The sequence below is a fragment of the Taudactylus pleione genome, unplaced genomic scaffold (assembly GCF_031769625.1).
Source record: "Taudactylus pleione unplaced genomic scaffold, aTauple2 ptg000497l, whole genome shotgun sequence".
NCBI classification, from domain to species: domain Eukaryota; kingdom Metazoa; phylum Chordata; class Amphibia; order Anura; family Myobatrachidae; genus Taudactylus; species Taudactylus pleione.
In genome coordinates this window covers 3,338,354-3,363,342 of record NW_028284899.1, presented here as the reverse complement: position 1 = coordinate 3,363,342, position 24,989 = coordinate 3,338,354, and the positions used below count along the sequence as shown (strand labels likewise).

The 24,989-nt window shown below is 44.7% G+C and overlaps 1 protein-coding gene across 4 annotated transcripts; it reads left to right on the top strand.

The window, feature by feature from the left end:
- The first annotated feature begins 230 nt into the window (after positions 1–230).
- On the top strand, positions 231–23,669 carry LOC148502452 (uncharacterized). Of its 4 annotated transcripts, none has more exons than XM_088449875.1 (9): positions 231–316; positions 776–1,007; positions 1,265–1,362; positions 1,493–1,553; positions 3,267–3,364; positions 6,599–6,707; positions 20,053–20,141; positions 20,244–20,711; positions 21,413–23,669. In XM_088449875.1, exons 3-9 carry the CDS (start codon positions 1,306–1,308, stop codon positions 21,746–21,748), a joined length of 1,218 nt encoding a protein of 405 aa, XP_088306001.1. In that variant the 5' UTR covers positions 231–316; positions 776–1,007; positions 1,265–1,305; the 3' UTR covers positions 21,749–23,669. The 4 variants fall into 4 exon arrangements, with proteins under 4 accessions (XP_088306001.1, XP_088306002.1, XP_088306000.1 ...); XM_088449876.1 differs by having other exon boundaries at positions 301–316; positions 879–1,007; XM_088449874.1 differs by lacking the exon at positions 231–316 and having other exon boundaries at positions 1,000–1,085.
- The last annotated feature ends 1,320 nt before the right edge of the window (positions 23,670–24,989 follow it).

Sequence of the window (24,989 nt, the reverse complement as noted above, 5' to 3'; positions counted from 1 at the left end):
TTGGTTATCTAAGGTGGTCAGCAGCCCATTTCGTCAACTGGAACAGGTATCTAAGGTGATCTGCAGCCCGCTCCGGCACACGTCTGGCTATGATAGACTGAGCGTTGTTCAGGCACCCAGAATGGTTGAGTTGGTCTGTACCCTGTACGGTTATCTAAAATGGTCTGGCTATTCCCTATCACTCAGTTTAGGGTTACGCCCCCGGGATGTAGTTAATGGACAGGCAGACGTCTAAATCCCAACACTACCTGCCCCACACGGGACTTAAGATAGCCATCGAAGACCGACCCCCGCCATCCCGATCGTCGTGTGCCGGGTAAGTATAACACTTATCCCGGGGATGGGGGGGGGTTAGGCTTAGGGACCCACGGGGGGACTTAGGGTTAGGCACCCCCCTAGGGAAGGTTAGGCTAGGAGAAGGGGGGTTAGGGTCAGGCACCACCGGGAGGGGGGGTGGGGGGGTTAGGTACCCCTGGGGGGCGTTGGGATTTCCTACTGTCGGCCTTCCAGGTCAGGATTTGAGCCGTCTATATTTCAATCCCATTTCACGCCCCCTACCATCCCATTAATAGTGGGCAAGTGGTAATTTATTATGAATTATTTTAAATATTATATTCAAAACATCTGCCCCTTCCCCTCCCTGTATGAAGAAAGTGTTAAATACATTAGATGTAGCACCAGCAGCCATCACGGTGCTGCTCCCTCTGTCCGGGTCCGGGAGCAGAAGCAGCGGGATAGGAGGCTGTATAACAGTGTGTCCTGTGTTACTGTACAGGTGCCGGGACATACACTTAAATCCCCAGTCAGTCCAGCTCCCAGCTTCGTGCAGGGAGCCGGCTGTAATCTCCCGCTCTCTCCCTCCCTCTGATCGAGTCCAGAGGTCTGGTGGAACGCAAAACCCAGAATTTCGGTGGAACGCAAATCCCGGAAGTCTCTGCTGGAACGCAGAACCAGGAAGTCTGCTGGGGTGTACATTTCTAAACACTGGTGGAACGCAGAACCCGGATGTAATTTTTTTTTTCTACTTCATAACACAACTTCCGTTTCCTGTATTTTAGTCAACAAGAACAACGAAGCTTTTCTCAGTAAGTTCTGATATTTATGTCTGTAATTCCCTCTTTATGCACATTATACGGATCAGGGGTGAGTCTATTCTAGTCCTTCACACTGTATCTGCTGTATGCTGATGGGGCACACTGGTTCACAGTCACCCAATTAAACAGACCGTAACAAATCTCACTGCTGTTTGTCCTTCAATTTGCAGCACCAGCGTTATCCCATATGACACTTCTAATCTAACTGCAAATGGATAGAGTTAAAAGTAAGCGGCAGAGTCAGCATCTCACATCACAGAATGTACAAGTAGGTTGAACTGAGAAATTCTGATAATAAATGTGCAGTTTCTAATATACTATGTTTCCCTGCCATTTATTTATTGGTTATTTGTTAATAAGTGTTTATGATTAACTATATTATTGTGTACAACATTTAGGGTGATGTTCCCATACGTGTGAAGATAAAGGAGGAGCAAATCCCTACAGGTATCACCACAGGTCAGTACTATGCACTAAATACTGTCTTTGTGACAGTGGATGGACAAAAGCACATCAGTCACGTTTAGATGACCTATTTAAACCGCTCTTCCACTTAAGTCCTAGGCCTGACCCAAGATTTGGAACATAGTTCCAAACCGGTTCAGACTCAGGACAGATCCCTTTTCCACTGCGGCGCCGATCCGGGTTATACCCGTTTCGGCGCCGTTCACACTGCGCACGGGTGCAGTGCCGGCTCTTGGAGATTAAATAATTTCCTTGCGCCTTTACCCGTGCTGTAAACTGGTCCTGTGTCGGATGACCCGGGTTACCCGTTTACACTGAGCCTTACCTGGGTCCTTCCCGGGAGTAACCCTGCTCGCTAGAAGGGTTGGCTTCCTGGGTGACTGGACCTGGGTAGAGCCGTTTCCACTTACCAAAATCCCGGGTTGATGCGCGCTCACGTGCGATAACCTTTTTTTTTTGAGGCTAGTGGAAAAGGGGTATAACTGAAGTGAGAGTTTATAGAAGTGGAGGTATTGTCCATAGCAACCAATCACATTCTACTTATCATTTATCTAGTACTTTCTAGAAGATGATAACTAGCATATGATTGCTTGCTATGGGCAACACCTCCACTTCTATAACCCTTTAGTAAATATACCCCCTAGACCGGTTTTAGCCCCTTGTTTGATTTCTTTTTTTTCTATTTTACACGGTGAAAATGGGCCCTAAGCATTATGCATCGGTTCATGCTAGACCTTTGGACCTGGTCATGTTATTTCCTTGAAGACTCACCATTTCCTGACCCTTGTAGCAAAGTCCATGTAATTTATCAGCATCTCAAATAATCTGTTTAATCTATTCAGACTGTTTCCTTTGTTGAAATATAGTACTGCCTAGTCCAATGGTTTTCAAATTCGGTCCTCAGGACCACAACACAGGTCATGTTTTCCAGGTCACCCAGCAGGTGCAGTCATTACTAACTGACACATTGTAAGGTATCTACATGTGGAGCTAATTATTTCACTTGTGATTCTGTGAGGAAAACATGCACTGTTTGGGGTCCTGAGGAACGAAGTTGAGAACCACTGTTCTAGTCTATTCGTTAGGCCAGTGGTTCCCAAACGTGTTCCTCAAGGCTCTCCAACAGTTCAGGTGTTAGAGATATCCATGGTTGAGCACAGATGTGTCCATATACATCTGTCCTCCATGCGCTGCAAGTCGCGCCACAAATAACGCGGGAGCTCCATGTGCCTCGGTAGCGCCGAAGACACTCGGCGCTACCGAGTCACGTCACGGTATGGCGCGATTAGAAGGGCTGTTTAACGCGCAAGGAGGCTAGATGTATGAGGACACATCTGTAATTAGTATCTCAGTCAAATTGATTTAGTCACCTGTGCTCAACCATGGATATCTCTAAAACCTGAACTGTTGGGGAGCCTTGAGGACCGTGTTCGGGAACCTCCGCATTATGCAATACTGAAGAGTAGATTCCTTGTTTATAACTGTGCATGTTACAGCTAATAAAACACCCAGTTTCCTGATTACCGTGTAAAGTCCGACATGATAGTGAGGAGTGAGAGGCGTCAGAGTTGAGTGTGAGTGATCATAAGGACACTCGGCAAAAGACAGTCCATTTAGATATCTGTCCAGGTCACTACTATACTCTTACAGCTCATATAATGAATCCTATGTAAACTTTATATCCATCACTGGGTATGTCTCCTACAGATGGATCCAGTAACAGAAATACCCCAGAGCGATATCTCAGCCCTCAGTACTCACAGGATTGTACAGCAGAAGATCTCAAGCTGGATAAACATATTAAGGTATCAGCAACAAACGGATTATTCTCCTCTCCTGTAACTTGCTTTTCTTATTCCATCTTCCCATGCGTTTCATTAAGGGACAGTCAGACTGTTTAGGATGATCCTTCTCCCTGATTGTTAGACACTGAGGAACTGAAACATTCATTAGCAGATGAATAATTGGAGACGATGACTATTTCATAGGGACTGGTGGCTGCAGTGAAGAGGGAAATCTGGGGGGTAGATTTTTCTAAAGCTTTTAAAACCGACAAGTGGAGGTGTTGCTGATAGCGACCAACCAGATTATGTCTATCATTTTCTAAAATGCAATAGATAAATGATAGCTGAAATCCGATTGGTTGCTCTGTTTAATACCTCTTTTTACATTTTTAGAAGTTTTAGTAAACCTACCCCTGGGTGTTTTCAGCAAGTGATCTTGGAGCTTATTTGATTGCCGTTGGGAAGAGACTAAACAGACAGTGGCTTTGGGGTATTTTGACGGAAAGGTGCCGATAGAGGAAAAACATGGCTTGAGGCGATGGTATTAAGGTCTGGGAAGTTTCCTGGCCATGGACTCAAAATATTGATGTTTTGTTCCTCGAGCCACTTAGTTATCACTTTTGCCTTATAGCAAGAGCCTCCATCATGATGGAAAAGGCATTGTTCCTCACCAAACGGTTCTTGGATGGTTGGGAGAAGTTGCTCTTGGATAATGTTTTGGTACCATTCTTTATTCATGAAAAATGGGGCGTGGTCACTTAAAAATGGGGCGTGTCAATGTGACACACCCCTTTTCTTGTCACTCTGAACATTTCTTTCCATTCCATATGCACCTTAATGCAGTGCCCCTTATACAGTCCCCCCTATGCAGTGGCCTCAGTAGTGGCCCCCCCTTATGCAGGCCGCCAGTACTGCCCCTTATACAGTACCCCCAGTAGTGATCCCCCTTATACAGTGCCCCCTGTAGTGGTTCTCATTATGCAGGCCCCCGATAGTGATCACCCCCCCCCCGTTCCCTATCCATTGGCCTTTAGATAGTGCCCCCAGTAGTGATCCCCCCCCTATCCAGTGCCCCTAATACAGTGCCCTCCGTAGTGGTCCCCCCAGTGCAGTGTCCCTTGTGCCCCCAGTAGTGAGCCCCTTATATAGTGCCCCCAGTAGTAGACCCCCCTATGCAGTGCCCCAGTAGTGGTCCCCCATATGCAGTGCGTTTTATATAGGGCCCGAAGTAGTAGACCCCCCTATGCAGTGCCCCAGTAGTGGTCCCCCCTATGCAGTGTCCTTTTATATAATGCCCCCAGTAGTAGTGCCCTTTATATAGTGCCCCCGGTAGCAGTCCCCCGATGCAGTGGTCCACGATGCAGTGCCCCCAGCAGCAGTCCACCACCCCGGTGCAGTGCCCCCAGTAGTAGTCGTCCCTCCACCCCAGTGGTGCCCCCAGTAGAGGTTCCCCCAACCCCCCCCCCCCCCTGACACATACACACAAGTAAATAAAAAAAAAAAAAATAATACACTTACCTGAATCCACGCTCTGACCACTGCTCCCGCTGCTGTCCGCATATCAGTCCTCCTGGGCTGGCACGCTCTGCATTATGGGTGAGACGTCTCTACCATTACCCATTGCAGGAGCCGGAAGGCGGAGCTCATAAGTGAGCTCCAGCCCGGCTCTTGCAGTGGGCGCAGCAGCCAATGAGAGTGTCTGACTCTCATTGGCTGCTGCTTAACACACACATCGCGGCGGCGATGTGTGTGTAAATGCACTAGCCTGAGCCCGCCTCCTGCCCTCCGCCTAGCGCTATTAGGTAAGCACTCAGGGGGAGAGAAGGGGCGCGGCTGTGCAGCACAGGGCCGGCGCAGGGAAGCCTAGTGCCGGTCCTGAGTAAATGTGCAGTGCTGACCGCACTCACTGCGGTCGGCACTACACTGGCTAACTTGGACGTGCCGGTGCCATGACACTCAGGGCACGAGCCCCGATGGCCCTGCCCTAGTTACGCCACTGGTCATGGCTGTACTATATACATGTTGCTCAAGTGTTTTAATACTTTTATCTTGGGCTTCTCTTTCATCTTTGGATCTTTACTATTACTACTGCATTGTATAACCAGGAGAGAGTTTTTCTCGAGCGTGCTTAGATCGGTCCCAGATCTAGAGCGCCGATGTTTAGCGGAAGCTGGCACAGGTCTCTATGTAGAGGCGGTGACAGGATTCTATATCTCTTGCCCAGTGATTTTTTGGTTGTCCATTGTAACGAGCAAAAAGTTTGAAGCTAGCTTAGATTGTTATATAGAGATATTAATGTCTCTCATTGTGTGGTGTTCATTCTAGCACCCTGCACCTGTCACAACCTCTGCCTTCCTGTCTGGGGTGTCGCTCTCTGCTCTGGTGCTTCTAGGAAAGAGGAACTGCACGGGTCGTGACAGGTGCAGGCTGCTAGAATGAACTCTAATTGTGGAACAGGCCTGGCAGAGTGGCCAGTTTCTATGTGGCAGAAAGCTTCTTTACAGGCAGACCAGTAATAGTGCATCAAGCATAGCTAAAATGCTCTCCAACTTAATGGTTTTGTCCGGCATTGGGTCCTCTTCTGGTATTGTCCCATAGGCTTTTCTTGTGGCTTCAACTGCCTTCAGTGGAAGGTTATGAATTCTGCAGTGGGAAGTCTTGGTGACTTAATCTTGTGTCTAGTTTCATTCTCAAACTCTGTCCTCAGGACCTCAAACAATGTGTGTTTTTCAGGTCTCCTCATAGAATGGCAAATGAAATAATTAGCTCCACCTGTGTCAGTGAGTAATAAATACACCTGTGCACCTCCTGGGTGACCTGGAAAACGTGACCTCTGTGGGATCCTGAGGACCGAGTTTGAGAACCACTGCTTTAAAGCTTTGGGCCAGTTTGCGATTTAAACATGGAACCTGTGATTGTTCAGTTTTTCTCTTTCTTAATGTAGTGTTCATTTTAGAACCCTGCACCTGTCACAACTCGTACAGTTCCTCTTTCCTGCCTGGGTGTAGCTTTCTGCTATGATGCTTCTAGCACACTCTAGTCTGTATCAGCAGTTTGTTGCATCAGCTGAGTGTGCTAGAAGCACCAGAGTAGAGGGTGACACCCCCAGGCAGCAAAAGGGAACTGCACGGGCTGTGACAGGTGCAGGGTACTAGAGTGAACACTATAATGGGATTTAGAATGACCTATGAATTATTTTGAGGTTTCCATCATCCTTTTAGATTTTCTGATTGTATTTTTCTGCATGTTCTTTAGGAAGAAAATCTGAATATTGTGATAGTTGATATTGGTCCAGATATTCAAAGAGAAGATGAGATCCGTGGGAAGATTAAGGAGGAGGAAAACCCTACAGATATCATCCCGTGTGAGTAATAATTACAGACCTAGAGAAAAGAGTCAGATATTCTCCTTGTCACAATACTCATCTTGTCTCTACACACTGTCAGTACAAGTCAGTGAGGAAAACTTATCTGTCCAGTGGAGATATTCGGAGCCTTTAGTCCCTATTAGACTTTCCTAATATACATCCTTTGGCCGATACACAGGGGTACACTGATACCCCTTTTACACCAGAGCAAATACCTGGGTTATTGATGGGTCTACCCGGGTTGCAGCTCAGTGTAAAAGGGTCCCTGAAAAATAACCCGGGTCTAGTGACCCTGCAATCCAACCCAGGTAGATACCAGGGTTGGACCCAGGATGAACCTAGGTAATTGTGCCGTGTAAACGGTGCAACCTGGTTTATCCGACCTGGATCATGTCTAAAATGAGTTGATTGGAGGTTGTGGAGCAGTCACCTCCCACTTTTTATGAACTCACACGTTTAGCAGGGCAGACCCAGGTTCTGTGTGAACGGGGCTGACGTGACAATAACTCAGATCGATGGTGCTGTGTAAATGGTGTCTGACCTGGGTTGGAACCATGTCTGAAAACCCAGGTCAGACCCGGGTTTTTGGTGGAAAAGAGGTATGAGTCTACCACTGAACACAACCTCTTATGTCGATTTTTATGCTTGCTTGGCCGTGAATAGCTTATTTTCCTTCCTTGGCGATTTAAATATAACTTTTGAGTTGCAAGTCACTGCGCTCTCCAGACCGTGCATCTGACTTTTTAATCCTGCTCCGACGGGGATATCTGCTCCAGTGGTTGGGGGGCTGGCTGTGCATATCTCTGGTTAAAAAGATGGATTTTATTTCATCTGCATAAAGGTCACAATGTAACACATAGGAGGCCATAGACTTCCCTATGGGGAGGTGTACACTGACACTGTGCCCAGTACTGCAACAGAAAGAGGAATTGAGGCTATCTCAGTGATAACCCTCAGGGATTCTACTGTTCAACTAGTAATGATGGTGCTGACTTTCCTTAGAAAGATCTCTTAAAGAACCCTGAAACCTAAACGGAACATACTGCCCCCTACTCCTCTGGCAGAGACACATAGAGCCTGATTGAAATGAAGCGAATACTGCAGAAAGCGTCTGGTGTAAAAAGACACCTACTGCACAGATGCAATATCGGATTGGTTGCTATGGGCACTTGTCCAATTCCCCACTCCATAGAAGACTTGATACATCTCCCTCGGCTGACCAAGCTATAACTTGTACGTCTGTGCTGCCATGGAGTCTGAAACAAAATTTGACGTTTTCAATGTAAGTATTATATAAGAAATGTTATGATTAGTAATGTATAGATCTACTTTTTTTTTTTTTTTTTTTTTTCTAAATTGAGTATTTTTTACTGAAAATATTTTCCAATTAAACAATACAATATAACAAAAAAAAACCACACCAATAATCATCACACATCAAAAGCGCAAAACATATCCATCGCAAATATATAGAACACTGAAAATATATATATATATATATATATATATATATATATATATATATATATATATATATATATAAAACACATTTGCAAACTGCAGAGCATAGAGAAAAAAAAACTACAGCATATATAAACATATACAGTATCTTGCAAAAGTATTCACCCCCCTTGGCTTTTTACCTTTTTTGTTACATTACAACCTGTCATTTATTTTATTTTATTATCTGAATTTTATGTGATGGATCTGCGCAAAATAGTCTAATTTGGTGAAGTGAAATGAGAAAAATATATATAAAAAAGAGTCTTTATAAATTAAATGTAGAAAATTGGCATGTGCATATGTAATCACCATCTTTGCTATGAAGCCCCTCAAACGTTCTGGTGCAACCAATTACCTTCAGAAGTCACATAATTAGTGAAATGAAGTCCACCTGTGTGAAATCTAAGTGTCACATGATCTGTCAGTATAAACACACCTTTTCTGAAAGGCCCCAGAGGCTGCAACACCACTAAGCAAGAGGCATCACACCATGAAGACCAAGGAGCCCTCCAAACAAGTCAGGGACAAAGTTGTTGAGAAGTACAATTCTGGGTTGGGTTATAAAAAAAAAAAAAAAATATCCAAATCTTTGATGATCCCCCAGAGCACCATCAAATCCATCATCATCAAATGGAAAGAAAGAACATGGTACCACAACAAACCTGCCAAGAGAGGGCCGCCCACCAAAACTCACAGACCGGGGAAGGAGGGCATTAATCAGAGAGGCAGCTCAGAGACCAAAGGTAACCCTGAAGGAACTGCAGAATTCCACAGTAGAGACTGGTGTATCTGTGCATGTGACCACAATAAGCCATACACTCCATAGAGCTGGGCTTTATGGAAGAGTGGCCAGAAAAAAGCCATTGCCTAGTGATAAAAATAAGAAGACATGATTTGAGTTTGCCAAAAGGCATGTGGGCGACTCCCCAAATGGTATGGAGGAAGGTGCTCTGGTCAGATGAGACTAAAATTTAACTTTTCGGCCACCAAGGAAAACTCTGTCTGGCGCAAACCCAACACATCCCATCACCCCAAGAACACCATCCCCACAGTGAAACATGGTGGCAGCATCATACTGTGGGGATGTTTTTCAGCAGCGGAGACTGATTCGAGTCTAGAGAAAGATGGATGGTGCTAAATACAGGGATATTCTTGAGCACAACCTGTTTGTCTGCCTGTGATTTGAGACTGGGACGGAGGTTCACCTTCCAGCAGGACAATGACCCGAAGCATACTGCTAAAGCAACACTCGAGTGGTTTAAGGGGAAACATTTAAATGTGTTGGAATGGCCTGGTCAAAGCCCAGATCTCAATCCAATTGAGAATCTGTGGTCAGACTTGAAGATTGCTGTTCACAAGCGGAAACCATCCAACATGAAGGAGCTGGAGCACTTTTGCCTTCAGGAATAGGCAAAAATCCCAGAAGGCAAGATGTGGCAAGCTCATAGAGACTTATCCAAAGCGTCTTGCAGCTGTAATTGCCACAAAAGGTGGCTCGACAAAGTACTGACTTTAGGGGGGTGAATACTTATGCACGCTGAAGTTTTCTGTTATGTTGTCCTAAATGTTTGATTCACAATATAAAAAAACACAACTATCCAGTTGTAGGCATGTTCTGTGAATGAAATGATGCACACCTTCACACAATCCATTTTACTTCCAGGTTGTGCGGCAACAAAACACGAAAAATGCAAAGGGGTGAATACTTTTGCAAGGTGCTGTATAAGTATATGAAAAAGAATATAATAGACTCAGTGCAGAAAAGTGTCAAAATCATCTAGTACAGAATATACAATATAACGCTAGAGCATTAACACTTAAATGCTAGGGCACATAATGAAGAAACCTCCATTCCCAATATGCATTAGATAATCATATATACGCAGCATCAAGCAAAATCCAACCATAGTCTGACTCCCAAGCAAGAGACATAACATCAAATTTAGAGTCTAGGTAAAGTATGCTGATCTGGTGGCAACTTGGCATATGTAAATTGTAACCATCTCTGCCAAATTTGATCAAACTTAGATTCAGCTTTACGAGTAGTATATAAATACCGCTCATGAGATATTGTGGTATTAACTAGAGCAACCCGCGTTTGAAGCTCAGGACCCGTAGTAGCCATCCACGCTCTCGCTATACATACCTTGGCCAGGGTACATAAATTGAGAATGTATTGTCTAGTGTACCTATCAAATACATCCTCGGCCAAAGTACCAAGAGTACAAACTGCCGGAGTCACAGCAGATTGGGGTATATTTAATGATGCAATCACTCCTGGCCCCAGAAACTGTGCACATTTGGGCAGGACCAAAGGAGATGCCAAAAGGTCCCTTGGGCACACCCACATTTAGGACAAATATCATCAGCATGCCCCCCAAATTGTAGGAGACTTACAGGGGTGAGGTAAGTCCTGTCTAGTATAAATAATTGAATTTGCTGGAATCGAATAGCCGCTGTGGATTCTCTTGGACTCCCAAGGGCCAGAGACCAGTATTCATCACACGTTGGGCCTACTGTACGTCCACTTCCCACTTTTGGTTAATACTTGGAAGGTTAGATGAATGGTGAGCATTCATAATAAAGGAGTAGAGGCATGAGAGAGCTCTACGAGCATTTCGGGACAATAGGAACAACTTGAGCACAGAATCCTGTAACATCAGAGGTGCACCCGCAATTTGTGTATGTAAAGCATGTCTAAGTTGCAAATATATGAAGAATAGTGTATGGGGAAGATTGAATTAACTACGTAATTGGGTTAATGATTTTAGAACATTATCGCCATAGACCTGTCTCAACACAGTTATTCCTCTGCTACCCCATACTGCTTCCACCTCTAAGGTTGATCGTTCTGGCAACGCTTTAGCATTCCATAAGGGTGTATCAGGGTCAATATCTGTGAAACCCAGGAATTTTTTAACCTACTCCCATATTTTAACAGCTTGTAAAAGTAGCTGGGGGCCCAGTCTATATTCCTTATTGGCCAGTAGGGCCTGCAAGGGTGTATGTCTCTGTGTTGCCTGAGCTACCAGCAAGTTGTGCAGGGCATTTACTGAGGTATCTTGCAGCCAAAGCTTCAAGTGTGATAGTTGAGCTGCATAGTAGTAAAACTGAAAATGCGGCAATGCCAGACCTCCATCAGATTTGGCTCTAGTAAGAGTATTGTAACTAATTCAAGCTCATTTATCCACCCAGACCAGAGAGGAAACCAAGCCCTCCACTTTGCGGAATAATGATATTGTAAGATAAATAGGGGACTGGAGGAAAATATATAGCAGCTTAGGCTGGATCACCATCTTAACCAGGTTGACTCTACCAGTTAATGTAAGTGGTAATTTACTCCAAGATCGGGCTTTGGCTTTTAGGTATGTCAACTGTGACTGGACATTTAGGGCAATATAATCCGATGAGTTGCTAATACAAACTCCTAAATACTTATATTTATCCACCCAACGAAGAGGCAGAGTTATTAAAGGGTTATATGGGCAGGACCCTTGAAGGGGAAGCATGTGTGATTTCTCCCAGTTTGTGGTCAGGCCAGAAAACATAGCAAATGTGGACATCAGCTGAAGGACAACCAGCATAGATGTAGAATAATCAGACAAGAAAAGCAACAGGTCATCAGCATATAAAGCTACTTTATCTTCTCTACCCCCAAGCCTAAGTCCACTAATGCCTGGATGGGCGTGTAACAGACATGCCAGAGGTTCTAGGGCATCCCTGTCTAGTGCAAAAGATGGAGAGATATATTCATTAATAGATATTCTGGCACGAGGACCATAATACAGTAACTTCACCATTCACCATTTTATGAACACCAGACCTATTCCAAAACTTTTCATGACCTCCCACAGAAAAGACCACTTCACGGAGTCGAAAGCTTTAGCTGCGTCTAAAGACACAATAGCTGAGGAGGACTCTGGGTATAAAGACGTCTAATGTTCACTGCTGTGGATTGTCCAGGCAGAAATCCAGTCTGGTCTGGGTGGACTCTATTAGTTATTACTTTGTTTTTGACAGACAATATCTTTACCAGTATTTTGGCACATTAGGAATCTGTGATATAGGGCGGTAAGAGTCTGGTAACCTAGAATCCATCCTAGGCTTGGGCAGTATTATTATCAATGCTTCTGACATAGAAAGGGGGGGGAATATCTTCTTCAAACAATGTATTATAATTTCCAACAATTGTGGAATAAATACTGAAGCATGTTTTTAATAGAAGTCTATTGGAATGCCGTCTAACCCTGGAGCTTTGCCCCCTGGGAAAGATCCAATAGCCGCCCGCACATCCTCTGAAAAAGGAGCATCCAAGAAGGCAGCAACTTCCGTATTGAGGGAAGGCAATCCTATATCTGCAACATAAGACACCAATTCAGCATGGCTGCAAGATAATCTTGAAGAATACACAGATTTGAAATAAGACAAAAACACCTCAGCTCTGTCAGGGGTAGTGGACACCACAGAGCCGCTATCCCCTATAATTTCAGTGACTGTATTTGAACGGCGATCAAAATTAATCAAATGAGCTAAGTAGCTCCCTGTCCTGTCAGCAAATGTGAGTGCGAAGAAAATAACAACCTTCGACTGGCTGTATCCTGCAAATGTGTTGTCCAGGCAGCTTGTGAAGCCAACCATTTAAGTCTTGATGATTCAAGACTAACACTCAAGTACGCCAATTCTAGGTTTTTACATGCGGTCTCAAGTTCTAATTCCTTTTGTCTCTGGAATAATTTAAGTTCAGATTAATGTACCTCTTAAATAGGCCTTGAAGGCATTCCATGTCATCGCCACTGAGGCAGAACCTATGATTCCATCCCATGTCATCGCCACCAAGGCAGAACCAAGGCAAAGCTCCTTCCAAAGTGCTTCTAACTCTGAGCCTGCTCCCATCTGTTGTAGCCAGAATGGGTTGAGTTTCCATATTGACTGCCCTTCGGGACTGGCCAGGTCAGTTGTCATAATGAGCGGGGAATGGTCAGAGATACCTCTTGCTTCATATTCTATATGGGAGACCATGGGGAGTAAATTATGAGAGACCAGAGCTAGGTCTATTCTTCAAAAAGAGTAATACTTATGGAAAAAAAACATGAAAACTGGCATACATTGGGGTGTTTGAGTCTCCATACATCATGCCAACCTAGGTCAGCCATATAATTGGAAAAGCCACTACCGCTTTGTTTTTGAGGTACATCTGACTCTTGCCATCTATCAAGAGCTGAATTAAACACGTTATTAAAATCCTCTAAACATATTACAGTACTGTTGTAGACGGGGAATGCGCCACAAAACCACCAGCCTTTTTTAATACCTCATATGAAAAAGGAGTCTCTTTCTCTCTCTCTCTTCCCCCCCCCACCCAATCCACCCATGGCTTTCTGAGAGAAGCAACTTACTCCCAATTAAATGCGTCTCGGTAAGACAAAATATATCAGGGTCATAGCGCCTCAAGTGTTTGAGGACCAGGGAACGTTTCAGCTTGTCATTTATCCCTCGAACATTCCAGGTTAACAATTTAACCATGAAAGTCTGGCGTGAATGGCTACCTCTAATACATAAACTGTACTTCTATTCGATAATGCCCATGTAATATAAAACCTACTGTATACCATCCTGTTCTGCGTTTGCTCTGTAATCCACTCACATACCATACAACCTATAATGAAAAAAAACATAATAAAAAATACATAAACAAAATGTAAAAACCCCTAAACTTCTCCACCCTGTATACCTCCCCCAACCTAGGCATACTTATAACCCTAAACAAAACAAAAAAAACGCAGTAGAATACATCTAAATCCTATATAAACCTGTAATCCAGCTCAACCATCCAAAGATACAAAAGTAATCCAGAGGAGAGTCAGAGGATCAGTCCTCGGCGAGTTGCCTTCTTCCTGGTGCGTATCGATCTAACCATGCCGATACTTCTCTTGAGGTCGCAAAAAACTTGGTTTCACCATTAACTGCCATGCGAAGTTTGAATGGGAACAACATAGCATATGGCAATTTCAATTCACAAAGACGTCGTTTTATAGGAAGAAACTGGGCCCTGTCTTTCTGGACCTCCATCGCAAAATCAGGGAAGTCAGAGATACGAACTCTGTTTCACTCCCGTGGACCATTAGTGCCTGCCAGTCGAAGCACCGTGTCCCGATCTTGGTAATGTAGAAACTTTTGCGATGAAAGTACATGGTGGAGCGCCCGGCGGGAGAGGCTTGGTAGGTATGCGATGTGCTCTTTCTACAGCAAGTTGAGGAGTAAAAGATTCACGGCCAAATGTATCGACCAGCAGTTTCACCAGAAAATCCTCTGGGACAGGACCTTCTTTTTATTCGGGAAGACCAATAAAGTGCACGGTATTCCGCCTCAGACGGCCATCCATGCCCAAAATTTTACTGTGCATGGCAGTCATCTGAGTCGCCAAGGTGGTGACCCGTTCTTCTTCTTTTTTTTTTTTCCATCAATACATTTTTATTGAATATATGCAAAATAGGGATACAGAAAAAAGAAAAAGTGGCATAGGGGAGAGCATAGAAAGACAAATAGAAATAAGGTAACAGGACATCCGTAGACATCAAACAAATATTACATTTGTAAATATACAGCAGGTTAATAAATTTGAATCTCCCGAAGGAGGCTCGTTAAGATTACAAGGGGAGGGCGGACTCTGTGGGGCAGGCCGTGCAGAGGGTGCGCCCTTACCTTCAGTGACATATATATGCCACCGATACCACTTTACAATAGAAGATGAAGCCATGGAGTAAGCGGCGTCCCTAGTCTCCATTACAAAATGGAATTGTGTTTTTGTTATGACCTTGGCAAATGGAGGGGGGGGGGGGGGAAGGGGATTTCCAGTGCTGGGCTATAGTAGCCCAAGCAGATATTTAAATATGACCAAGGACATAACGGGCAGATTTGGGAACAGTGATAGGGTACCAATGTAAAAGGGCTAGAGAGGGGCCATGGGGTAATGTGAGACCCAGAACTTCCTGTAGAAGAGAAAATACCATCCAACCAGAAAGGGCGCAAAAAAGGACCGTCCCAAAAAATATGAAAAATAGTACCATCAGAGTGTCAAAGATTTATTTCAAGTATTTAGAAACTGTAGGCCATATCTTGTGCAATCTGTTTAATATGCATTTTGAGAATGATTAGTACATTTGGAGAAGGAAGAGAGATGGACAGACTCCCATTGTTTAAGGGTGAAAGAACATTGAAGATCTGTTTCCCATTGGAGCTGAACGGGAGATTTGAGCGTTAGAGCAGTGGGAGACAATAATGAATACCAAAAAGATATAACTCCACGGGAAGAGGATCTAGATCAGTGATTCCCAACCTCGGTCCTCACGGCACACTAACGGTCCTGGTTTTAGTGATATCCATGATTGTGCGCAGATGGTTTAATCAAAATAACTGAGGTACTAATTAAGTCACTTGTGCTCAAGTATGGCTATCCCTAAAACCTGGACTGTTAGTGTGCCTTGAGGACCGTGGTTGGGAACCCCTGATCTAGATAATGTATTTAAAATTTGATCTGGTGGCGTTTGAAACGTAGTAGGGCCAGTGTTTATTTGGGCCACCCAATGTGTAAGTTAGAGATAATAGAACCAAGCCGATGGGCCTACCTTCAATTTAACAAAAAGGTCAGGGAATGGTAAAATAGAGGACGAGGAAAAGAAGTCTAAGGATTCAATACCCAAACGCATCCAATAAGGCATGTGAAGGTTGGGTAATAATTTGTCTAGTGCTTGAAGAGAAATTGTCCTGGTGGGAAGAGCAAAATTAAAGCGAGTCAAGAGATTAAGATCCCATACTTTTAGGGTATCGAGGGCAGTCTTTGAGAGTGTTAAATGTTGTGGACATAACTGTTTGGGTAAACATAGAAGGTCCTGGAGAGGAAATTCCTGAAAGATGGCACGTTCCAAGTCTACCCAAGGCTTAGAACGAGGGGGTAAAAACCTATCACATAATTGTAATTGGGAGTAGGGCTGCTTCATGGTACCTAGACAAATCAGGAAGAGTGCGATCTCCTTGTGGTTTAGAGCGAATCATAAGGCTATAAGCCATTCTGGGAGCTTTACGCTTCCGTACATAGGACAGCATCAGCCGCCGCATCTGATGTTACAATTTACGAGGTATTGCGTATGGGATAGCACGAAACGCATCATCTTAAATGCCACTAGGTGGCCCAACCAGGAGACCTCATGATTCAGGCAGTGACTAGGGTTGTCAATTGTATCAATTAAGGAGCATAGTTAACATTATGGACATTATGAATAGAGAAGAGGGGATAGAAATTCCCAGATAAGATAAAGAAGAATCTTTACAGGTGAAAGGGAAACGCCCTTTCAGAGACTGGAGAATTGAAAGGGGCAGAGTTTCGGTTTTAGTAGCTTTCAATTTATATTAGGAAGCAACACTGTAGCTGCTTAATATATTATGGAGAGGAATCAAGGAGGTCTCTGGGTCAGTCACGAACAATAAAATATCATCTGCGAAAAGGCATCATTTATGGGAAGTATTACATACTGAGAGACAAGGAAATTCAGGGGATAAACACATTTTTTGAGCAAGGGGTTCTATGGCTAATACAAATATTAGTGGAGAAAGGGGGCACCCTTGTCTAGTGCCATTAGATATCGGGAAAGGGGTGGAAAAGAAACCATTACTAAAAATCTAAGCTGAAGGGCCAGTGTAGAGAGAGCATTGATGGATCAGGGTCCAAACCTGAACAACACCTGGCGCATATAGGGCCCGATTCAGACCCTCACACAACGCAGCGATCGCACGGGCGATTGTCACCAGTCTGTGCATGCGTATGCGTATCAACTAAATCTAAAACTCTGCGGGTATTATCAGGAGCCTGGCATCCAAAAACAAAACCAACCTGGTCATGGTGTATTAACTGGGGGAGCAATGGATTCAAACGATTAGCTATCAACTTAGCATATACTTTAATATCTGTGTTAAGAAGTGCTATAGGTCTATAATATTTACAGTCAGAGGGGTCCTTACTAGGTTTCGGGATGATCATAATTTGTGCTTCCACCATTTCAGTTGGAAAGGAGCCGGTTTTAGAAGCTTCCAGGTACAGCTGCAGAAGGATTGGGGAAAGAACCCCTCAATGCAGAATAAAAATAATTTATAAAGCCATCAGGACCAGGGGCCTTCCCTTAGGAAGTTGCTGGATCACCAGCTGTATCTCCTCCAGAGACCAGGGGGTGTTCAAAGACGCCAGGCTGTCTGCATCTAAGGAAGGACGTGACAAACTATCTAAAAAGTAATAATAGAAGCTGAGGGCTGGGGAGTGGAAGGGCTTCAGATAAATTATATAATTTTGCATAATATTCTGAAAACAAATTGGCAATGTGAAGGGAATTGACATTTTGAACCGGAGGGAGTAAGAAAACATTTAATTCTATTATGGACTTGGCGACCACGTAGTTTACGAGCTAGGAGGAGAGAAGCGGTATAAAACCTATGGTGTAGGCGAGTAAGGGCCGAGTGCATACGAAGCATAGACCGTTTTTGAAGCTGTTGTCGAACCTCCTGTAGCTGTTTACACAACACCCTGGTTGGATGGGCCTGATTCTGAGATTCCAAAGAGTGCAGGGTAGATTCTAAATCACTTTGCATTTTCTGAGAACGGGCTTTAAATTGAGCACCTTTTTGAATAGAAGTGCCACGGAGTACCGCTTTTAAGGCACACCAATCAGTAAAGATAGAAGTATCTGACGGGGAATTAGTCTGTGTGTATAATGTGAGAGCCTTTAGAATCTCAGGATCATGAAGGTGATATTCAGGAAAATGCCAAGGACGCGTAGGGGGGAGATGGTTGTCCGTATTCCAAATCCATAAAATAGGGGCGTGATCGGACCAGGTGATAGGGAGAATTAAAATTTTTGTAGTGGACTGAAGGATTCTTTTATCCAAAAAAATGAAATCTATTCTAGAATAGATATTATGAACCCAGGAGAAAAAGGTGTAGTCTCTCTCATCTGGGAAAAAGGTGCGCCAGGTGTCATACAAATCAAACTCTGCAAGTAATTTCTTAAAAGCAAGTGAAGAACCTACATCACGCGAGGAAAAAGGGTGGCCATGTGGGGAAGATCGATCCAATTTGGGGTCAAGGATTAAATTAAAATCACCCATCAGTATAAGTGCGCCTTGACGGACCTTAGAAATGTCTTCAAAGGTTTCTCTAAAAGGGAGTTGACGGGAATTAGGAGCATATAGAGAAACCTTAACAGCTGTTAACTCCGTCAGAACCGAGTTATGGGAGATGAGGAGATCGTTGTGGGAAGACACAAGTTCTTGCATTTTATTTTCAAAATGGTTAGTGCGGTCACCCACCCACATTCGTTACCTCAGCAGAGAGTTGTTTAATGGAGGCTTGAAAATCAGAGGTGAGATCCGTCCGAAACGCCTGAAACACCTGATGGAGCGTACGGACTGTGAGTGGAGCATCAGTAGGAGGGTCCAGACTAGTCGCAAGACCAGGTGAAGAGGTAGTCATGGAGGTGGACACCATCGAGAGCTTTCTGGCAGACACTGTCGGGTTTTTTTTGTGAAATAAATTTAATAGGAGGTGCAAGGGTAGAAAGTTTGCACCATGTGACAGACATGATGGTCCTCGGAGGTCGGAGGCAGAAGCGATAGTAAAAAAAAAAAGCAGATGGCTTTAAAGGTGCTGGATTCTCATATCACATAGGTATGAACTGCAGAGGTCTTAGCAGGTAGGCACAAATTATTATAGCTCACATCCGATAGGTAGAAGTATCACTGGAACAGCATGGAGATGTAAGGAGTTACAGCCTTAGAGGAGGGTGTAGATGGGGGGTAAACAATCAGTCACCAAGCTGAGCATAGGAGTGAATAGGAGATAGAAGAGCCATATAGCAACTTGCAGGAAACTTGTGTAGAGGCTCAGTAAGCAGCACCCAGGCACACTGTGAGGAAAAGGCTGTGTCCCAAAATGTCGGCCCCTGTCGATCCCTATGCACAACTAGGTCCAACCAGGAGAAAGGTGCTTCTGGATAGAAGGGACTAGGGGCCAGCCACAGGAGCAGGTGTGTCCAAGGAGCACAGCGTTGTCCCCAGCGACGACGTCATGTGGTCTGCTGGCAGAGCTCCAAAATTGAGGCTGCGGCTTCAGGAGGCTCAGTAGGCCGCGGATCGCCGGGTCCCGCAGAACCACTTCAAACTCCGGGAGTGAAGCCTGGGGGAGTGCGGACACGGGATTGGTATGAAATACCGCCGGCCGCCTGAGCCTACATCTAGACGCCCGGCATTTCACCCTTGCCGGGATAAGACAGTCGGGAAGCCGGCTGCCGGTATTTAGGCAGTCGGCTTCCCGATTGCCTCCCGCGGACACAGCAGGAGGGAAGACCAATACGTCTAGGAGGCAGATAATGGAGGCACGGGAACCGGGAGTTCCTGTAAAGTGCGGCTGCCCAGGAAGCCAGTCAGGCCACGCCCGTGACCTGTTCTTTTTAAAGGAGAGTGAGAGGCCTCCAGTGTGGAGATGCATGTCTCAGCCTCCCCAACCCGTTCCCGAACTATTTGAAGATCTTGGCGTAATAACGAAAGATCCAGTTGTACCTTCTCCATTTTATCATACAAATGCTTTTCTTCGGAGGTGACAGCTTCTAGAATCTGCTTCAGGGTAACTTCAGGTGTAGAAATCTGCTCAGAGCCAAAATATGTAGAAGCAGGGGGTGAAGAGGGGCCTTGGGCAGCACCTCCAGGGGATGGCTGTGGGGCAGAGGATTGTGCCAATTTTATTTTAAATGTATTTATTAAAACAAAAATGTGCAAATCCTTTTTTTTTTTTTTATAGTACATATGAATACAAGGAAGGGCTACCTCAGAAATCCTTACAAGAAATGGTGGACTCCTGCAAAAAAAAATTACTCATTCTCTCAAAAGGTAAATAGTGTATAACTTTTATGATTCTTTTGAACAGACAAGGCCCCTGTTTTCTGTTTATTTAGCATATGTATACTTAATTTTTATTTTTTTATTTTTAAGATGGATCTTGCAAAGAAGAAAATGTACTCCGAATATCTTATGAATCCACAATTCCTAAAAGAATTTATAGACGCGTATCGATCATTTCCATGTTTATGGAATGTTAAATACTCCGACTATTCTAATAAACAGAAGAGATCAAAAGCCTATGAGCTGTTAGTCGGCCTTTGTAAGAGTGTTTGTCCAACAGCAAATATTCAGTTCGTTAAACATAAGATCGCAAATTTGAGAACAGTCTTCAAAAAGGAATTTAATAAGGTGCAAGTATCCAAGAAATCTGCTGCCTCCGTGCAGGACGTCTACGTGCCACGGCTGTGGTATTACGACCTACTTAAATTTACCATTGGCCAGGATCTTCCAAGGAAGCCGTTGTCCAGCTCAAGCCAAGAGACTCAGGAAGCGCGTCAGGAGGATGAACCAGCCGATGAGAACCTGGAAACCTTCGAGGAATCTACCAACTTGTCTCAGGTAGATGACTGCGGTGTCCGCAATGAGTCGTTATGGGGCGGTATAACATTTGTTCTCCGGTCTGTGCGTCTTTATCGCGCTCTGTGTGGGTCTCTTCCACTCCCCTCTCTGTATGGCCACCGATTAAGTATCCACCTCGCCGCAGGGGGATACTTTTCATAGGAGCAATTCAGCATTGCTCCTGTGCGGGACAGCTGCTCTGAAAAGCAGTTGCCACTGCATTTATTAACGCTACTTCAGTAGCAGCGTTACTTACCTCCCCGTGGCCGGTTTCTGTGCATGTGACCTGAGGTCCTGCCTTCGCAAAGCCGCTGGTCACACAGTGAGGAGGCGGCGGAGGGATCTGCTTGGACCCCGGAACTCCTTTTCATAGGAAGGAGCGGGGCTTCGAGTACAAATGCCATCTGAAGATGGTGTTTTTTCTCGCATGCAAACTTTAAAAACGTTAAGTTTACAGAGTTTGCTGAATATCAGGTGGTCCTATCGGACCCCTGATGATGAATGGACCCCCTAAGTGTTTGTCTCTGTTTTTCTGTGTGTGTGTCTCAGTTTCTCTCTGTCTCCCTCTGTCTGTATGCTTGTCTCTCATGGAAGTGGGGCAGTATATACCGTACCATATGTAAAACTGACAGGTAACGTGGAGAATTCTTTTAACATTGATTTCAATCCTGATCAATTTGTTTTCCTTTATTAATTTGCAGGTAACCAGCAACAGCCAATCAGACGATGTGGAGTTTGAGATACAAGAAGTTATTCCTGTGAGGAAACAGAAGAAAAGAAAGATCTACAACGACGATGACTTAAGCAACGAGCTGCTATCTCAGGCTGCGGCCATTCTCTCTAAGAACAATGACGAGTATGACGCGTTTGGGATCACTGTTGCGTCAAAGCTACGGAGAATGGAGGAAAAGCAGAGACTGATTGCGGAAGTGCTTATAACAGACATTTTATACAAGGGTATGTTAAACCAAATAAATGAAGAGACCTACATTGCAGAATACGCTGATCAGTACTACCCGACTAACCAAATAAGCTGATTTATCTTCTCTTGGTTATACCTGTGCCCAACAATGGTCATAGCCAGCCATGGGTGTTTAGCCACCTTACATAATGGTGGATCATAGTGATCTGTCTGTTTTATTCTTCTCCTCTGTGTTTTGTTGCTGAGAACATTGGACTCTACAGTCCTCTTTATGTTACATACTAGAATTGTGATTTATGTTCATTTATTTTTGTACGGCCGGTTTTCCACCTTTTTATCAAGCATGTGACTTTTTTAACTGTGTCCTCCTCTGTCTAATTTGTCTCCGCAAACTCTCTGTGGTGTAGACTGTTATGGCCGCCACTCCAAGTCGAGTCATTGCAGCGCTCAGTCTCATTTTCAAAGAAAGGGGTCACCTGATCTGAGTCAGAGCCCTCCCTCCATTTACGTGGTAGCAGGAGAAGGGGGCAATTTTGCAGTGAACACGCATGCTGAGAAGACACCTGCTAAAAAGCGTGTCTGCTTGCCAATATGTGTCATGTGACTGTGGTTGCCATAGTAGTCCCATGACACTTGGCAATCTAGAAATCATTTCGTTAATATACCCCTTGGTCTCATGTTATGCTCCTATGTCACTAGCCTCCCGTGTTCTGAATCCTGGGCATCTATGCGATCGCCCCTCCCCCAGCCCTTCATCCACAATAGTAGCCGTCCTCACTAGTAAGGGCCCTTATATTTACCCCATGCCAGGTGGAGACGATATGACTGAAAATGGCATGCACTGGGCATAGGCAGGACTCGGAATAGCTTGCACCTGCGGCTACACGCCCACTGGACGTCTCCTGTGAGTGCACCCAGTAACGCCCATTCAGCCATCACAGAAACGACTGAGATAGGTACAAGTCAGTACTTTAAGATACGTATGCAGCCTCATGCTCTTCATCGCTTACTAAAAAAGTAAACTTTCTGTTGTTCCCCTCCAGTCTCCAGTCAGTAGGACTAGTGGCCTCTCCACAGTAGCAGACAATGCCTAAGTTGTCCCTATGCTCGCTCTGGGGCACTGGTATGGAAGCATCCGTATGTAGCTAAACTGTAACAGATTCACAGTGGGCCTGTCCAGAATTCTCCCCGACCCAATGGAAGAGTATAAAACCCCTTCAGTAGCCGTACCTGGAAGTGACGTGAGGGCGGAAGTGGTGGTTTCTGCCCACACTTTCCAGGATAATAAGAAAGTCGGCCCCTTACAGGTTCGATTCGCTCGCCACGCTGCGGGCTTGGTGGCTCGCTTTGCTCGCCACACGAATATGCTCCCCCTCTATGCCCACTTGGATGGTAGGGAATGACGTTGGACACTGGCTGATGACGTCATCGTATAGAAACGGAAGGGGATCTATCTCATTCCCCGACCCAACAATTGTAGTTCGTACTAATTAAATCTCCTGTTGCTGATTGGCCTTTTTGGCTTCATACAGCAAGAATGGTGATCAGTTACCAGTGGGGGTTAGGCAGGCCACAGACGATACAGTGCAAAGGTTCCAGAGTTTGGATCCCTGTGCTCCCACACCGTTTAGTATTGGGCAATTACTAATCATGCTGTGTTAAATGCAATTAAAATAATAGAATTGTATGCATCCATCTCTGCTAGCCACTGGCCTGGAGCCAGAGGTACCAACCGGTGAGCCAGGGGCGTTATGCCAGGAACAGTGTTTTGTATATTTGTTTGTTGGGCTCGCTACATTAGAATGCCTAGTAGTTCTACATGTACATTTCATATTGTCTAATAGATTCAGATGTGTATTACCGTTCTCATGAGGAGACATTAATTTGGAAGCTGTAAACTAATCATTATTATTATAATTTTTTTTTTTCTTTAAATTGATTTTCCAGTTTATATTTTGGAAAATGCCAAATAAGTGTTATGTAACATTGGTATGGAAGTTGATGTAAACAAAAGTGTATTAAAACATGATTTAACAATGAAATGCTTGTATTAATGTTGTATTTTTTTCTTGATCGCTAATGCAGTTATAACATGGTTCCTGTGACTGCCTGTGGTGGGATTGCTGCTCGCACCTCCAACTCTCTATAGACCTTGGAGGAATATTAGTTATCGCTAGTATTTGCTCTGTAGAGATTCAGGCAACTTTGTTTTCCATCCGATGGGTCCCTTTGGTCAACAGAATGGTAAAGCAAGTTTCGGGCACGCTGTCCATAAGTGCCTCACACATATAGCGCCATACACCACTTCTATCAAAATGCCCAGAACATATTTTTCCCATGTCTCAGGCCTCTGGCCCAAATGCCACTATAATACATTCATTTCTCTTATGGCGGCCGGTGATATGAATATTCCATCACTGTCTGCTGGGGCATCTCGCCTCCTGCGTGCATTACTGGTTCAAGTTGCATTCTAGAACGCAATACGCCGTTCTAGAATGCATCGGCGGCTAAGTGACCCATGAGGTCAGGCAAGCCGGCCTCCGTAGATGCTAAAAAGAGGCCAGGATCTCGTCGGCCGACGGAGATCCTGGCCTCGTCACTTACCCACATGGCGGCGACACACCTCCATTTTGGGAAACTGAGGCCATCACCGCCCCCTCTCCGCCCTCAAAATGATAGCAGACTGTACCTTAGCTGTACTAGTAGACCTCAATGGCTGAATGCTAAGGCTCGGTACACACTAGAACTATGTGCACATGATATGATGGTCATCTCGATTTCCCTGCATCTCAGAACAAACCATATAGGGCCTGATTCAGCAAGGAACGCAGTTGCTAATACACACGCAATCGGCCGATTGTTGCGTACTGCGCATGTATCTCAGTGCAGGAACTGGTTATTGCGATCGGGACTGCAATTGCAGTGACTACGCAGACCCATCGCAGAGTGATTGATGGGAAGTACCATTTGTGGGTGGTGATCGGGGAAACGCAGGCGTGCCAGTGCTTTCGCCGTTGCAGGGGTGTGCATTAATTATCCAATGCAATGTCAAAAGTAGCCTGAGGCTTGATAGCGCGCGTGGAAGTTAGTAATTTCTGAGTAGTGTCAGGGCTTGTGCAAGTGTGTGTGAGGCTGCTCTCGATTGTACCGATGGTTTCGCTATTCTAAGTATTACGGATGTGTGCAATGTAAAGTGGGCGTCCTTATGTAGTGCTGAGTTTGCATTGTGATCGCAATGGATTAGCATACTAACGCAGTTGAACTGCGTGCGTACACAATATTGCGATCCGTAGCGAATCAGGCCCGTAGTGTGTACACACGATGCAATCTTCCAGACGATGACACCATATATCACA

What these genes read in the sequence shown, in the direction of transcription:
- LOC148502452 (XM_088449875.1), top strand. Translation starts at nt 1,306, where the DNA reads ATGGATAGAGTTAAAAGTAAGCGGCAGAGTCAGCATCTCACATCACAG. An exon ending in AGCTGGATAAACATATTAAG is followed by an intron (nt 3,365 to 6,598) that starts GTATCAGCAACA and finishes CATGTTCTTTAG; the next exon opens with GAAGAAAATCTGAATATTGT. An exon ending in CCCTACAGATATCATCCCGT is followed by an intron (nt 6,708 to 20,052) that starts GTGAGTAATAAT and finishes TTTTTTTTATAG; the next exon opens with TACATATGAATACAAGGAAG.